The sequence below is a fragment of the Colius striatus genome, chromosome 2 (assembly GCF_028858725.1).
Source record: "Colius striatus isolate bColStr4 chromosome 2, bColStr4.1.hap1, whole genome shotgun sequence".
NCBI lineage: Eukaryota > Metazoa > Chordata > Aves > Coliiformes > Coliidae > Colius > Colius striatus.
This window is the reverse complement of record NC_084760.1, coordinates 77059659-77078233: the sequence shown is the minus strand read 5'-3', so window position 1 is coordinate 77078233 and position 18575 is coordinate 77059659. Positions and strand designations below refer to the sequence as shown.

At 37.3% G+C, this 18575-nt stretch overlaps 1 protein-coding gene across 5 annotated transcripts in view; it reads right to left on the bottom strand.

Annotated features, from left to right (window-relative positions):
• The window catches only part of BIRC6 (baculoviral IAP repeat containing 6), a 178083-nt gene that overhangs the window by 16117 nt on the left and 143391 nt on the right, over positions 1-18575 (bottom strand). For all 5 annotated transcript variants that reach the window (XM_061991164.1, XM_061991166.1, XM_061991168.1 and 2 more), the window contains one exon: positions 8471-8681. In XM_061991164.1, the coding sequence (XP_061847148.1) occupies positions 8471-8681 (211 nt within the window). The remainder of the gene's footprint in view (positions 1-8470; positions 8682-18575) is intronic.

Below are 18575 nucleotides of genomic sequence, written 5' to 3'. Positions count from 1 at the left end.
TCTGTCTGTCTCTGCAGTTCTCTTCTGGGCTATAGAAATGAAGATCTTTTATTTCAATAAACAGTTTAACATAAGTTTGAGAGTCTTACAAGCATCGAACGTGCCTGTGTCATATTGGATATTTATGATCAATGTATTGCAAAGTAGAAAATCAATTTAAACACCTCAAATTTTAAAAATTAAATAATTTGAAAAGACAGTATATACCATCACGGTTTGATGGACACTAGTTGCCTAGTAATTCATGATACATTTAAATATATTATTTGTGACAACACAGTCTTTACTAGCTTATATATTCAACCACTGAAATGAAGACATGATATTTGATAACACTGTAATCTAAATGTGCATAGTTAAAGGCTTCTGTGTCTTAAGAGTGAGCACAAATTTGCAGTTATCCCACAAGACTTATGAGATTTTAACACTAACAGCTCCCAAATTATTTTACTGCCATTTCTGTAAATTTTTTGGTTTAGTGGCACTTGTTTTAAAATCCAGACAAGTTCAACAGCCAAGAAGCACTGGTTTTCTCTTTCCCACTGCTGTACCTAGAAGCAAACCAGAAAGCTATCTACATAAGAAAAACTAGCAATTTAATGCTTTGATGTCCAAAACATATTTTATCAACTACCACATACTATACTGTTCCTGTATTTTAATCTAGACTGAAATCATGCATAAAGAATGAGTCTCTAAACTATTCAGCAGAGGTGATTACAGTCATACTCAAGTCTTTGTACTGTACTTCATCAAAAGAGAATATCCCTAGAGTGCATTAATAACAAAATTAATGACTGTAGTGTGGCGTACTTTCCCTGTTCTAGATTTAATCTGGGAAGATGTTAGCCTGTTGTTGACTTTAAGCAACATTGAACTTTTAGGTGCTCAAAGTTAGGAGGAGAGGAGCAGAGCCAAAAGTGTCATTCAGCATTTGGAGAACAGTTTTAAAGCAGCAGCAGCTGCCTCTCTCATTCATACTCTCCAACATACTCCCCTTCGTTGCCTTCTTCCTTGTGGAAACATAGGCCAATGTTTTAAAAATAATCTATTAAGCAGGTTTAGAAATGTATATGTAAGGCCACTATACCTTGGTGATAACCTGTTGTAGCATCACAGACTTGCTAACAGCCATCAGCCCCAAGAAAGGTGTACAGATTTAGAATGGCTTGCTGTTGATTTAGAATCCTTAAGCTATTTCCTACAAAACCCTTGGAGAAATTTTGTCTAAACTGGTTTATCCAAGTGAAAGATGCTTGAAAAGCAATAAAAATGTGATTGGTGAAGGTTCTGAAAGTGAAATTAATAGAAATTTATTTTCAAGACAGTTACCTTGTATGTCTCTGATCTTCCACATGGCTTTACAATTTAGACTACTGTTTTTTAATTCTTTCTACTTGGTCACAGATTTAAAAAAAGTATTGGACTCATTAGATATAATGCTTAGTCACATGCTTATAACCTCCTACAGATACACTGAATAACTAAGTCAACTAGCTCAACAGATGAGGAATATATATGTAGTTGAAGTAGCACAAAAAGGAGACATCTACTCAAATGCAAGTTCTGAGTAGCAAAATAATTTCCTCTCCTTCTCCCTGCTGTCCAGAACAGTTAATGCTTCAGGACTTTCAAATTTGAAAGGGAATGTATTTTATTAATGTCTCCTTTACCATTGATATGATGATTGTGTTCACTCTTATCATGAGCAAAATAGACAAGACGTGCCTCTCCTCAGAAGATACTTTTTGAATAAAGCACTAGCAGCACAGCTTCACTGTTACCTGTAGTTGTCTGGAGCTTGGGTGATGGTCTACGTTAGCAAGCTGCTTAACTTCTAAGTCAGGCCATAACTTTGTAAAAGCAGTTTGGGAAAAAAGTGCAGGAATGTTTCTACCTCAGACACAATTCATCCCCTCAGGTCTCATATTTGGCTTTGATTCTGCCTAATCAGGGTTTTCTATCAGTTTCTTAGGGAGCATAAGCTAGCTGGCATCACAAAACCTCAAGGTCAGATGCACTGCCTTATCAATGTTTAGTTTCCTTACACAAGTCATGCTTGTATATTCTAAAGGCTGGGGGAAACATAATTTCCCAACTCCTTCTTTTGCAGAAAAACCTGACTGATATTGCCCTAATGTGAAAGACTGCTATTAATGATTTTCTCCATTTTTTCTTCCTACTCTTATTTGATTGAAATCTTTTCCTGTAAGAATACCAACGTACTGTGATTAATCCAGTATTTTACAGTTTCTCAGTTTATTTACAATCAACATATTGTAAATCAAGTAATTCCCTAGACTCCAGATGGGGAAATCTGTCCAAGGTTTCCAATGTATATACTTTCACACCAAATATAACTTTTGGAATTCACATAGTTCTGTTGTCACTTGCCATCTGAGACAGAACTGAATTTGATTGCAGACATGAGCTATTATGCTTGACTTTTTGTTTCTTTTCCATTATAAGAACATAGCTGCCCTTTCTAAAATAATATCCTTAAAATATGGTATGATTATTAAATAAATTAAATTTAAATAAATTTAAATTTATTAATGTAACAATACAGCTTGGTCTGAAAAATCTAAAAGTCTGTATAGTTTCTGAAACAATACAGTTCTAAAAGGGGTTAGACACAAACATAACTCAAAGCTCTGTGAAAAAGTTTTGGGTTTTATGTAAAACTGATGCACTGGTGAATCTTGGAACACGTGAAGTAAACAAAGGCAAAAGTTCCTTCTGGTCTCTGTGAGCCTGCTGTGGCCTTACAGCTCACTCTCTGGATCTGAAGTAATAACCACTTCTTGAACAGGCTTTGACAGATTTGATCTTGGAGGTGTGCAGCAGGATTGCAAGGGCAGCACAAATGTTACTCCCAGGACAAAATTACAGCATTACTGAAGATGATATTTTTCTGATCCATAAACTTATTTTTTAGTGTAATCTGAAACACACGGTACTACCTTGTATGCACATAGGAAAGAAACCTGGTGACCATTCTACCCTTTGTGCACATGTGCAACGTGGGCAAAAGGACTTACTAGTTGAGAAAACATCAGCCTCCCTTCTTGGTGTCATCTCCACTTTTATACTGCTGCTGCACTGCTGCCTGGATCCAGAGTATCAGTGAGCTGTCTCCAAGCTGAGACACACACAGGGGTTTGGAGACACAGGCAGAATCCCAGCTAGAGAGAGGGACTTGTTGGGAATTACGAGGCCCTCCCAAAAACATATGAATGAAGAGACAAAATACCAAAACTCAAGTTATAAAGCCAGTAAGATCCTTCAGTTCGCTCCCTGCACTTTAGCAGCCTGCATATAAATTCATGTATGCAGATACAGTAACAATGGTATCGAACACCTGAGCTCTAATTATAAGTCTATAACACTATTCCAAAGACTCATGAGAACCAATAAAGACTCGGAAATAAACAACTATGGTCAGATACATAACCATAGAAACAATTAGCTGTACATTTTCTCTATTTTTAGAAAATATTTAAAAGTCTGCATTATAGTGTACATCTCTCTCTGCCAAGATTCTGCCTGTGAAGCAAAATTTAATGCAGTTATTTAATACAGGCCTAATCTTTGGATAAACATTACAGTTTTCAGAGTGGAGGAGGAGTCAAATATTTCATTTGGACTTAAAAACTTCCACATACAGTTTTTCAGTAATTGAAGGAAAAGCAGACAAAACTGTGTCAACTCATATTTGAAGAGATGACAGTCACCAATATATTCGCTAGAAGAGACAGCAGTGTACATGCTAATAATTTAAGCCATTAATTTAGCTTGTGCTAGAAGATGACAGCCCTCTCTTCACACTGTGCTAAATGAAAAATGAATGATACGCTCCCAAGGCAACTTTAATTTTTAAAGCCAATACTAATACTTAGTCACCCATGCCTGATACTTCAACGTGATAATACAGAATGATACCTTTATCAAAGCATTCACAAAATAAGGCCAAGGAATCACTCAGCTCATGTGTACTCCAGGGACAATGCTTACAGCAGAATTCTGCCCAGTTTTACATTGACACTTGCTGCCTTGGGATAAAACTGCCACAGGTTTGAAACTGTGGTATCACTCAGTCCTCATGGTCCCTCACCCTCTGTAGGCAATACGAAAGGTACCAAATAGAAACTCATTCCTTCCAAGGAATACAGAGATTCTTAAATCAGTCACCTATATTTGGCGAAGCAAGCAAGGGACCATGCCTTTACAAAAAAACACTGGTGAAAGCTAGCAATCGCCTCAAGATGGCTCTGCATTCTCCTCCTCAGTGCTTTGAGCACTGTATTTATAGATATTAAGCTGAAGCATTTCAAGCCAGCAAAGGCTGCAAAACTGTTCCCTGCAACCATCAGCTCCGAACATAAGCTTGAGAATGCAGCAAAACAAACTGACAGTTGTTTTGTCTTAAAGAAAAATATATTCAAACCAACTAGGCCTCAGTTCTTGAGATCCAATTATAAAGAACAACTTTTGTTTGCAAAATGCACCATTTCACCATTTTGCAGCAGTTCTGCAAAATAACCACAAAGACAATGAAAAGCCATAGCAGGGGAAATGCCTCAGGCCTACCTGGTTGTATTCTAGCTTCCCCATGTAATACAAAACCATTCAGGTCATAAAAACAACTCTGTAGGCAGGGTCCCATACATTCAGATAACCTTGGAACCGTGCAGGGTTTAGCTGCAGTGTGACAAGCAACAGAAGTGTGAAGATGAGAAAATTCAGCTCTCCCTCAAACAGTTATCATGGGGGTGGCCAGGGTGATGTGGGAAGGGAAAGCATGGTTATGAATTTTAGACCTAGGCTTGCTATCCTCCACTTTACACAAATAAGTCATCAGCTTATTTTGCCAAATGTAACAATTTGGTATGAAGATCACCTAGCAGATGGTGGCTCAGCTGAACCTGCTGTGCTATACAGCAGCAGCTCTCCGCAGCAGTGAGCTCTGCTGTCAGAGCAAACATGTGCCTCAAACTTAGGCCTACTGGCAACTCATTACACAATTCTGACCACTCCCAAATTAGTGACGGCTTTTGACTTCCTAGTGGTCCAACAAACAGCTGTGAGAAGGCATCTCATATCTAAATGTCTTCTCCATTACCCAGAAATTTCCCAATTTTCTAACAGAATATTATGGTCTTTGAAAGTAAATTAAGTCAAATGCTAACTGGAGTCCAAAATCAAAACTGTTTCCCTAAAATTCTGGATACAAGTGGACACCCTCACTCCAACATGGAGATGACATTTGGTAGACATGCAGGTACACAAGTTTTGTCTTTGCAGGTAGATCCCATAATTAAGTGCCATAATTAAGTAATTGTTCTCACATTTGACCTAAAAGGGGCAGCAGATTGTCCCATTTAAGAAATCAATGCCAACACTAGTTTATATTGCCGGCATGTCTTCAACTAAAATGCTGAGGATCAAAACCTTCTACTCCAATGCTTCCAGGCTGTTCAGATTGTTGGGCTTTTCACCCTTGTCTAGATACTGCTTTAAAAGTCAAACAGTATTACGCTTAAACCAATCAGTGAAAGATAAGATTTCTTCTTCTGCCGATATGTCAAAGTAACACAAGAAAATAGTACAGATAATGTAACTGAACCAACCATGGAGTTTTTACCAAATTAATCAATTATTGAAATAGTACTGATTGTGCTTCTAGATGTCTTCTTTGTTTTCACATCCTAAACTTGCACTTTTACTTTACCAAATCAAAAAGAGCTTATGAGGAGTACTCATGTGCCTTTCTCAGAAAAAAACTTTTCAGACTTCAGCCTGGGACCTGAGAATACAGAGGTTTCCAGGACCATTAAGTCTGAGGATAACAAATGACTGGATTAGCAAAACAAGTGACTGTGGTGGAAAATTTGATGCATACATCTGTATTGGAAATGGATTAGTCAAAAGCCAAATCTATATTGTGTTTTAAGAAGATGACATACTACTACCATCTATGTGACACTGCCAGCAAGCACAAGCTGACATTCTTAGATGGGTATCCAGAATAAAGAACTGCAATTTGTTCTTCCCAATTCTGTTTCTTTTGCAGTAACTCAGCAAAGAAACCCTAATCACTGGTACATTACATGCTTGATATACAAGACCAGCAACCTCAGTCAAGAAGGGTTAGAGAAATTCACAGGTAAAGTTGATTCCATCAGGAGTTATTAGAAAAAGTTCCAAATAACAGGATTCTTGCTCAGAAAATATCTTGGGTATTGGTTGGTAAATATTCTTAGTTTATAGTGAGAGGAAGGAACATTCTACATATACCTCTTCCTGACATCGTATTTAACTTCTTTTCATGATGTTTCAGCATACGCTTAGGAACAGCACTACCGTTTTCAGGGAAGGATGGGTATTATTTCCTAACAAACCACCTCTAAATCTGAAGCAAGTAAACTGAATCAAGAAACCAATCAATCACTGGAAGTGGAAAATTATTAAAAAACAGAAATGTAAATGTGTACTTCAGAATTTGCTTTTCCAACTCTCTCAGTCAAGGCAGAAAAAGTCCCAGATTCAGACATTAAAAAACCCCAAATCCTTGGTTTTGGCAACTAGAATGGTTTAAGGCATACAAAATCAGAGATGGAAAATCAGTTGTGAAATCTGCACCAGCCACAGCACCTCCCAGGGACAGGAGGTATGGGGAGGCACCATCGGGCTCCTTGGGGGTGTGCTAGTATGGTAACTGTCCCTTCAAACAGCAGCCACACGCAGCACCAACTTAGTCAGTCAAATGACTAAAAACCAGGTCTGCTCTGACTTGTGTCCTGCCCTGTGAGCCATAACAAAGGAGCAACACTTCACACAAGGTGACAGCGAGATCTCAGTGATAGTAGCATTTCTGAAGAAGGGAAGACATAGTTCTGTGGTTTGAGAATTCATGATGAAAGCAACTATAAAGTAACAGCATGTGAATCACTCAGAAGTGCTCCAAGACGATGATTTGACCTTTGGAACAGTCAGAAACGGCAAAAGAAACATAAGGTAGGTAGAAGTAGTTTTGTCTGTTAAAATAATACAAAGCTGCATTGTATTTATCCAGATCGTGCAGTTTTTCTTTGTCAAGAGAGAATATTTAGAGGAAAAATTGATTTAGCAGTATGGATACTGATGTTACTGAGTAGAACAGGAGAAAGACTGCTAGTCCACATTTTGATCTTTTCCGATATCTATGCCCCAACCAGATGGGAGGATAATAGAACAATAATAGGTTTGATGAAGCAAAACTGTCATGTAAGTGTGGACTACACCAAAATCATCAAGGGAGAAAACCGCATAACAACTAGCCTGGTCCTGGAAGAGAATATGTGTTTCTTATCACCTTTAAAACCATTTAACAAAAGGAGTTACCTAGAGGCTGGTGTGTGGTTACTGAAAGAAACTGTCATCTGCTGGTTTTCTGTATGTATTTCCTTGAAAACTCAGCTAAACTCTGGAAGATGTACAGAGCAAGCTCATACAGCATTAAATTGTCATGCTTAGGCAGCCTGACAGCATCTCAACTCAGATGGGATAATCAGACACTTTTCCATTGGTTTACTGATTGCTCTGCTGGACTGCAAGTGTTTGACAAGAACTATCAATCACAGAGTTTCTCAGAGGAGGTTGGAAGAACCCTGAAGTCTGGCATGGCTGGCTCCAGGGCATTAGTTTATAATTTCATGTCATCTTCAGCATACCAGCTCACCTTTGATGACTGTGCTAATGTCAGAAAATGACCAACATACAGAAACATGCCTTCCATATGTAGCATCACAGATAACACTAGAGAAAAATTTTCAGCCATCTCTATATAGAGTTGTCATCACAAATAATAACTCCCAACTCTTTTGCCTCCTGAACCTTACTCTTCCTGACAGAATTCAAAAGCTTCTCTCCTAGCAAGTTATCCTCCAGTGGGAAATCCATTGAGGAACCCAATCCTTACTCAATGGGTAAAGCAGCACAAAAGCATACAGAAGATAGTTGGGACATTTCTTGGAAAAGCTACCATTTGGTTTGGCCCTCCCCAGTCTCATTCTTTACAGAATGGGCTTCTTGAACAGCTCCTGAGGACCATTCCTGCCTGCAGACTAAAAAGCAGAAATACACCATTCTGCCAAATAAAGATGGACCTCATTGAAGAGGGAAAGAAATTTAAGAAAGATTTTTTGTTCCTAGATTCTTGAGCAGCAATCTTCTTTCTGATCAGTGAGCAGTTACCAATGAAGTGACAAGAGTATGCAAACCTACCAGCTTCTGTGTGTCATACAAAAATAAGTCCTTGTAAATAATACAGTAAACCAGAATATATACGTACAAACAGAAATCTGGATTAAACAGATGGTATGTTCGCACTCTGGACTGCAGCATTCATTTAGATAAAGGACTGAATCTTGTTTCACTTCTATATTTGTAATATCTAAGTACTAAATACAAAAAAGATCAGGGATGTTACCTCAGTCGGTTGGTATAGGTATCGACACAGGTCTTCATTTTAGCCAACAAAGTTCCAACGGAAGCTTGAGACTCCAACTGCTCTTCCTCCTCTTCACTGCTTTCTCCTGACAGAGGAAGCAGCAATGGTACCATCGATGTACAGGATGCAATAGCACGGAGTAGTTCCAGCAGAGCTCGGTAAAGGGGAACGTGTCGGGCCATATCCAGAACTGAGATAAAAACAGTTTACAAAAATTAGTAAAATAATTGAAGAACTTTCCACTTTTTATTTAAAATAGAAAAGCTAGATTTTCATAATTATTAAAATATTCAACGACATCTAATGATAAAATGCTGTATTTTAAAATAGCTATTTATCATTTGTGCTTTGATGGACTTATCCAGAAAAAGAATTGGTAAGATACCTTGAAAACTAAGGTTAGCAAAAGAAACAAGCGGACAAAAGAGCGGAACGGGATTAGAACATGCTATATTCATTTCTAGTGGCTTAACATACAATCCAGGCTCAAGTTGTATAGCAGTAGTAATGGCAAACAAGTATCTATGGAGGAAAAACTGTAATCTATGGTGTAACAGGATAGCATTTGATGATTCTAACAGCATAACACTAATGAAGACAGACTTTTGGATCATCCACTTTATAGTTATCTTCTCCTTTGGGAAAATTTGCCTGTAGGAGTATTTATGGTCATGAAAGAAATGAAGTTATCTACTAGAGAAGTCTAGTTTTGCTTCTTTTCATGGAGGAAGTGTAATTTTAAAAAAGCATTATGCATTCTTCAGAGCATTCAAAGGCTCTGAAAAAGACACAAATTTTATCTGCATACATATGAACTACAAAACAGTAAAGATGATTAATATACGTATTAGGTAGGCAAACCTCACTGTCTTAGTGCTGCCCAGAGCAATGTGTAAGTATTACAGAAGCAACTGTGGGTAGAATACAGTTATTAGCTTCTCAGACTAGGGAAGAAGACAGGGAGACACACACAATAATAATGGCTTCTCTAGCACCCCATTGTTTTCTTTTCCACTCTCTTGGGCAAGTATGTAGTGGATGTCATTTCAAGTGACTTTGTATCATTAATAAAATATCTGTGTATTGCTATGTTTTCAGGATTTCTAACACAGCTGCTTCCTCTGTCCCTAGGACATGCTATTTTTAACCTAACTGCAGAAAAAAAAATTGCTCTAGTTCAAAGTATTTACAAATGACTGAGTTTATGATAAAATAAATTCATGCTTTTCCAGCAAAAAACCCTCCAACAAACAAAGAGCTCCTGACAACTCGCATTAGGAAAGAACAAAGCATTGAAGAACTCTTTAATGTTTCATTTAGCACACTTCACCCTCCAAGCTAAAGCAGATCACAAACTTTCATCTCATGTCACCAAAACCTCAGCTCTAAATACAGTACGAAGGGATAGTATAAATAGCCAAGCACAATTCAACAAGCTGGTTTATCCAGGTTTAAAGCTGGATTTATCTCTACTAAGATTTCTTTGATCAACAGCTTGCTATTTGTATTTTGAAACCATAACAGTGGCATAAACTCTTAACTGGGTGAATTTCTGTTGTGTTGAACAGAAATAAATTTTATTGAAAATAAAGCATTAATCTGTCAGGCCTAGTATATTGGTTTTAAAATAGCCTCTCTCAAAGTACTACATATATTTAAAGCAAACTCGATTGAACTTGATTGGCATTAAGAAAAGCAGTTTCAATTGTCTATCATTGCCACAGAAGAATCTCCACAATGTGTGAAATGGCCTTGAAATGGCCTTAAACCCAAACATGAACAGATCTGATGATGTGTGAATTTAAGGGGGGTGGGGAGAGTGGGGGGAGGGAGAAGGGGGTGTAGAAAAAAGAAAAAGGGCAGTGCAGGGCAAAAAAGAGGGCGAAAAGAAGCCCTGGACAGAAACCACCTCCCACCTTTAGTGATAGAGATCAAGGCAGCTCCTCAATTTAATCAATAGATATTTATTACCTAGACAGTGAGAGAAGGAGAGATGTGACCTCTTAGATAATCACTGCATTTCACTTCTGGAAAGCTTTTAGTTATTTATTTTAACCATGAAACTTTCATGAGGCCAGAATACATAATTTCAAATCTTTCAATGCATGCTCGCCTTCTCCTTTGCAAAATGGACAGTTAAGTTCAAAATTACTGCCAGGAGGGAAATTGAACTGCTATAAGTTTTAAAATGGGAATGTTTTCCAGAAGATAGGAGAGAAATTCTGATTTTAGCAGGTTCAACTCACTTGCACTGCTTTGCAATTGTTCCCAGGTGAAACAAATGAAATGCATTCACTTGGTTTTAATTTAAACAATCTTTCAGGGAACAACTACTAATTTCTTTTGCCTTAATGCTAGGCTCTTCTAAGCTCTATTGATACCATTGTGTGTCTTACACTATTTTTGCCCAACGTCTTTATTTTACTTGCTAAGGATTATAACTCATTCAAGTGTATTTGTTCAAAATGCCAGAATTCCCCCCAGCCTCAAACTAAACCCGAAAATTTTTTATCAAGACTGGATATCCTGGATAAGTACCAGAAAAACTTGTTGTAAAGAACTTAAAATTGGCAAATTACTGTTTATTACCTTTATTTGGCAGTTCATCCACTCCTTGTGTCTATTTTGCTTTCAACTGAAAGTGAATGCCAAACTGACTACAGTACATGTTTTCTGCAGATACAGTTCTGACTGCTGACATAGGTTAAGAAGATTTCAGCATTTTTTTAATATCTGCATTTGCATATAAACTGGATAACGCTCAATTTTTAAGACACTGTGTTTAAGCCACTACAACTACAGACACTCCTTTGTAAAATACCTTCCTGGCCCAAATCTGGTGTTTGCTAACCAGTCCACCTCCTCCAGGTATTGCCAGCCACATCTCCAGATGTCCTTAACAGAACCTGTCCAGACTGACAGGCTTAGCAAGTCCAGCAGCAGTTAACGTTCAGGCTGTACAACTCAGACTCCACCATCATCTTTACTGCTTTTAGTATGTGCAGTATATTTAGTTATCATTGATTTATGACATATGTCTTCCCTTTAAATATCATTATATATATATTTGGGGAGAGTTTTTCAGAAATAAAAATGATACAGCTTTATTTTTACAAACATGTAGCTATTGTCCTCATATACTGGTATCTTACCAACTAAGACACCAGCAATCTGGATTTTTAGCAAATATAAACAAGTGATGTTTATAGAACAATTGTTAAAAGTAATCCACTGATTTTGTTCAAAGTATGGTTGCTATTCTTTGGGAACATACCCAACCTTTTTCTACCTGACTGAATTAGGCATTGCAGGTGTAGAGTATCACTTTACTCAAATTAAGTGAGGTAGCTTCTTGAATAGTAAAGAAAATTCAACATACCACAGAACAGAAACAAATGCTTTTGCTTATTAGCAGAGCTGTAATTTGAATAGCATTAGTACATCTTACATTTAATTTTTTAGATGGGTATTTCAGTTGTGTAAAGCAACACTAACAACACTTGAGTCACATGGGCATGCACATAAACACATCAACCAGCAAGTACATAGCATTCTTAAGAAAATGAAAACAGGAGATGAAAATTATTGGCTTTGTGAAAATGACAGATTGATACATTCATGCATTCAGTAAATATACATCAAGGTCTCAACATTTAGCTATACCAGTAGATAAACAGTCAAAACAACAGAGCATGAAGCAGAGCATAGGCTAAAACTTGCTGCTGAACCAGGAGCATAAGCTGCAGGAGCCCTGCAAAAACGACCCCTTGCCACCATTCAGGAGGCAGCTGTGACAGCCTAGTGTGAGGGTGCAGGGACAAGGGGTGACAGCAAGCAGCATGGCAACACCACCACAGGGTGGGGAGCAAGGTGATGACAGAAGCACTCTTAAAGGTTGAAACCTCAGTGCTACCACAGATAGCTGATTTAAAGGATACTAATACCTATGTTTTATTAATTGCAGGGATTGCGAGTTCTAGAAGGATGAGCGAACATGTCCAGAAAAAGAGGCCAATGTCTTATCGCCCTTGGTAATAAGTAAGGAAGTTCACTGTAGCCTTTCTGGACAATAGCCAGCATGTATACAAGTATATATGTATACATGCTCATAAATCACATAAAAAAAGTCTCTCATGTCTAAATTTGTTCTGTTGTATATATGAAAAGCAGAAACCTCAGCATGGTCAAGTAAGGTAGGTAGGGACAGCAAACATCTGGAAAACATCTCATGGTTTAGGGGAATAATAAAGGTCTTATTCCTCCTTTCCATTCCTTTGGGTAACAAAGGTCCAAATTTTAGTGGAATTACTACAATTCAGTTAGCCTCTTGCCATAGTATTTGCCATTTAGAAAGAAACTGAAGGCAAAATAGGTAAAAAATACATATTTCATAAAACTGGATCTCATCTATATGCTAATAACAAGCAGTCTGATTTAGAGGGCTTGTGGAGGGAAGAGGAGTTGTTTTAAGAAGTCCTGAGTTTCACAAACTGCTGAGCATCCTGTCTTTTGAAAATTACTATCTTTCACAAATGCCTAAAGGTCATGAGATAGATGTTAAGGCACTAATCACATTCTTGAAAATATCCAGACACAGCTTATTTATTCCTGGGAAACAATATATTAACATTCAGAGATGGCGTGTATTTTGAAATCTCATTTAAATTGTTTTCCACACATTTCTTGTAGATCTACTTCTTACAAAGACCTAAGACTCTCCATATGCAATTCCAACCTTAATATAATAAACATATGAGGGCAGATAGTTTCAAGGTATTATCTTAAACTGTATATATGTCTGTCTATCTATCCATCCCTGTAACAAGATAATAACCCAACCGAGTCTAATACTCCTTTGCTTTCTTTCAATCTTACACAATATTCAAACACAGAATAGCCAGGCCTAATGGCCCATTAAATAGATAGTACCCAACAGCAATAATTTTTTTCTTTCATTTCATTTAACATCCTCAGTACAACTTAACTGGCTATGAATAAGATTATAAAACTTATATCCGTTACAAAGGATATTTAAAACGTATAATAAAAGATATGGACATTTACTTTAAACTAAAGGAGACTATTAATATAGCAGATCAATTACATAAAAAAATGTTCACACTTTACAGCAGATTAAAGAAACAAATAGAGAAGAATAATTTGTAAGAAATGATGAAAAGTTCTGCTTTACTTGTAGCTAACGTCAAGGCCTTCCTACTGTAATTCTTACTGTGACCAAACTAGGAACTTGTACCTCAAAAGGAGCCTACAAATCTGATGTAAAATAAATCAGACACTTAAGGGATTAAAAAGACCTTTAAAAAACACCTTTACCAATTTTGAATATATCTGATTGTCAGACACACACCCTCCTTGCATCTGTTCTAGGAGAAAAGCTGTATATCTATGTTTTAAATCTATCTCCTGTACACGACACGTTCTCATTTACTAGAGTCGCGTCATTTAAGGACTTCTGGAATTTCCATGTAGAGGCCCACAAAAGCGTGACTACTTATGTGCAACTTCTTTTTACTTCTGATCAATACACGCTGGCAACTACAGCAAAAGGCGCCACTGGAAACTCTTTCCAAATTACAGCCCTTTTTTGGTTCTCTCAAAGAGATCTGCCACTGCAAACATGAGAGAGATGGTTAAGAACAGACAATTAAAAGGAAGTAATTGAAAAGAAAAAGGCATTCTAGAAAGAATCCCTATCTAAAACCAGAAGATGTAAATTCAAACAAAAAAAAAATTATTGCAAATGGCTACAAGTGTGGCTTACATTTAACAGATCAGAAGAGGGAAAATATTAGATTAAAATTTGGAACAATGAAATTGACCTCTATAATGAAAGATGAGGTTAAATTCTGACTTTATAATTACACTCTCATCTTCCATTCCAAGAGGTCTCCTTCTTGCACAGAGTACAGTTTCCAGTGACCCACGAGACATCTTCATGTCTCATTTCTTATTTTGTTTTGGATCTATTTTTCTTCCATTTCATATCTAGATGACTTTATACCTTCCTGGAAAGAGGGATGATTGTATTTTGTTAAATATTTGTTCAGAAATAGTCATCTAATCCTGCCTTTGTTTTTAGGTAATGTGAAAGAAAACCTCTGACAGTTACACAGAACGACTACATTACAGAACCGTTCTAAGTCACATCATGCTCAAACGTTCAAAATTTAATACATTGTAACTGAATCTCCCCTGCAAAACCACTCTTTTGATTCCAAGTTTTTTTTCCTTTCTATTCCCGATTTTTCTTTTACACTGATAATGTTTAAAGGACATTGGTCTCATCAATTTAAGAAGTTAAGACATTCTCACTACCATGCTACTTATTGAAAAGTTTAAATTCAACATTAAGATCACGACTGTAGTAGTACCAGCCATACCTGCCCCTGCATTTCTCTTTATTTAATCTTACCTCCATATAATTTAAAAATAGATCTTAAAGTCCTGTAAATTCTACACCACTTCTCAAACATGCTCAGTAATTACCGAGGACACGTTTTTGATGCCTCAGTATGTTATGCACACACATAAAACCCATAGCCATGATTAAATTAAAGACTTCAGGATCTCATTATCATGTTAAAGACTCTCAGTAGCTACAAACACTGCTGTTCAAAAAAGGAAACAAAGGAGACATTCATTTTGTATTTTTAATTAAAACCTTCAGACACGGTTGTTTGGCCACTGATACTGCCAAGCACAAGTGAGAAACACTGTCTTTCCAATAGGGCCACATGTCCTTTTGTTAAATATTTTAAAACTGGAGCTGTTCCTCAGCCCCCTTTTACTGCATCTTTGCAAAATATGATCTATGAATGCAGTCCACGCTGCAGGCAATAGTGTCAGTTCCAAATACGTCATGCTCTGCTGCCTCTTGATTTTCTGTTTCAGAATCAACCCAGGGCAAGCCTCTTTTATAATAGGTCTAATTAACACCCTACGTTCTGCTCCATTTTGATAGGAAAAAAAGATTGCCCGTAGAATATTTCAAAATCAGATCTCTAAGAAAACACTAGCCTTTGGGTAGAAATAAAACAAAAGCTCTCTAGATATTGTCATCTTTCAATAATTTAATTAGCTTGAGTTTTTCTTCACTTTTCTTTATAGGAACAACATAAGCATTTTCAGAGTTATCATTTTGAGTATCGGAAAAAAAAAGGCATTAGAAAAGACTAGCACCCTTGTATAATGGAACAGGAGAAGGAGGGGTTAAGCCCCCTTACAGGTCATGAGTTACAAATCCTGTGTCAGAGCAGTAAAAATATATGAGAAGGGTGGGCCTCTGAATTCAAGATGTACAGTGCAGGCTCCAAGTTGTTTATTATTATTATTATTATTCAGACACAGCCTTACAATTTTGCTCTTCTGATGTCAGCACTGAGCCTATTAGCAGTCAAAAAAGAATCAGGTCAAATATTAGAAAAGGTGAGAAGTTACTTAACGAGGCTGCATTCAACCATTAGTACCACTTCAACACCATATGAACTTCCCTCCTCATACAGATGAGACAGAACTGGAGAAAGGACAAAAGGCAACAACCCACAGTTTGGAATGAGCTGCTGTACTATCTAAAATGAAATCAAGTAATACTTTGCAGCCTCAATGACTAACAAAGAGTACTCTTATTTTAAAGTATGAATGGTAAAAAAAGTGAACAGAATTGGACTGGCATATATACATTCAAAAGAACACATACACTCAAAAGAACAGGCGCACCATTGGAAGAAACAGTGACACTGTTACAAGGACATATGCTAGATAACATTAAATGCTGGGGCAGTAAATATTGTTACAGGTTCAAAAGTAATTAGGTAAAAAAATGTCAGCACAGCTATAAATGAGGAGATACCCCACATCTAGTAATACCAGTGCAGCATCTGTGTGTCAAGCCCTATATTCTGCCATAAGCACCTGTCATTGTCCACTATTAGCATTAAAGTAATGGGCTAACAATCCTGGTCTGGCTTGGCATTGCTGTTCTTTTGTCTTCCAGGAAACTTGGGGAAAAAAGACACAACAGTTTCATTTCATTATAAGAGAAAACTATGTTCAATTATAGAAGCAAAATGCATCACTCAAGTTAGCTGGTCAGTCATCTCCAGGTAGTGTACTGATGTGGCTCAAAGGAGCAGACCATTGCTCTAAATTATTTCTGGTTTGCTTATTTTTAAAGAATATTTTATTTTGGTGAAGTTAAAATATTTTCAGGAAACTTTTGTTAACATGTAAATCAAGCAACACTTGAAAACTTGTCACAAATATATCAATGAGCTGGAAAAATCCCTCACTTTGCCACAAAAAAAACAAGGCATGATTTCACTAGGCCAGTGTGCACAGTTGAGTAAACAGACACAATTTCCTGTATTTCCAACAAGAAAAAGACACCCAAACAACATAAGGACAAAAATCAAAATGAGCTTTTAAAGCATAAGTGACTAGTAAAACCATGAGTAGTCCCCAGTTTTGGAGATGCTACTATTTCCATGCTACACTCTAGTCTCTGATAATGGATTCCACTATAGAAATCGCTCTCTGCCATTAAATAGTGTTCCAAAGAATCCTGAAAAGGTTGCTGGGTAATGAAGGGATGCTTCTTAGAGCCTTCAGAGTCATCTAACATGTGGAGTGAGAAATACATCATCAAGCCAAACTAACGAAAACAAAAAATGCAAGACTCCATTGGTTTTGTTTGTAAAAACGGCCCAGTAAGCATCAGTGGAGAAAGTATGTGAGTAGAGTGGAAGGTCATACTGCAAAGCGATCCTGCCTCACTGCAGCTTTTAAGAATCTTTCCTCTGAAAGATCACTGGTTTTATGCAACATCACTTCTCTAAAACCAGTAACATATGAAGAAACACAATTAAAGCGAAAAGTTACAACCACATCTAGACCACAAGTGTAAGGAAGTATCAATGTGAAGTTACAGAATTGATCTGTACAAGAAAGGCATTCAGAGAATGCATGGGAACACATTTTTTTGCCTAGTCCAGGATGAAAAAATCCTTCATTATTAACACAACTCTTTACTATGTCATTTAGTAAAAAGAACCAATAATTTCTACTTGAGGCTGATGTAATGAAATAAATCTAATATTGAATCACACAATGGTAGGGTTGGAAGGGACCTCCAGAGATCATCCAGTCCAACTCCCCTGCCAAAGCAGTTCCACCTAGATCAAATCACACAGGAACACATCCAGATGGGCCTGGAAAACCTCCAGAGGAGACCCCACAACGTCCCTGGGCAGTCTGTGCCAGGGCTCCCTCATTTCAACAGTAAAGTAGTTTTTCCTTATACTTAAGTGGAACTTTTTGTGTTCCAGCTTCATCCCATTACCCCTTGTCCTGTCACTAGATATAATAGAAAAAATTGATGCCCCAAGGTAAGCTGGAAGTGTCAAATTAATGTCTCATTTAAGAAAATACGAAAAATATTTTCTGCAGAGAAAAAAAAAACAAAATGAGATTTAAAAACTCTGCAGACAAAGCCTTTTCAAGAAAGGTAAAAATACAGTCAAAACAAATCAGGTGCAAGCTTGCCTACCACTACACGTTAAATGTCTCAAGTGCAGGCACTCCACAGATATGAAAGGAAAGGTATCTCTACTCTAAGAAGATGAAGTAGGATTTTTAAGGAAGTCAATCTGGCTTCATCTCTGCACTGGACAAGAAAATAGTGAAATAGTGATTTCACTATTTTTGGCAGAGGAATGGGCAAGCAGCCACCTTGAAATGGTTCTCAGTTTGAGTGTTACCCCTTCCAGCCCATATAATAGTCACTAGTTTTTTAGAAGATGGGAATTGAAAATAAGATGGAAGCCTGCCATTTCATTGCACATGCTGCAGAAATCGATGTGGAAATTCAAAATTAGATAATGGAGTTGTGGGGTGTTTTTAAACCATTACTTCAGCAGATGGCAAAAGGCCAAGACTAAGGTCTTCTGTCAGCAGAGGATACTGACATTGTTACGGGAATGAAAGGGCGTGTGGTTCTTGCACTTTATGGCAAACCTTCCAGATGTGGGAGCACACCTACACGATGATGTCCTCAGGGTACAGAAAG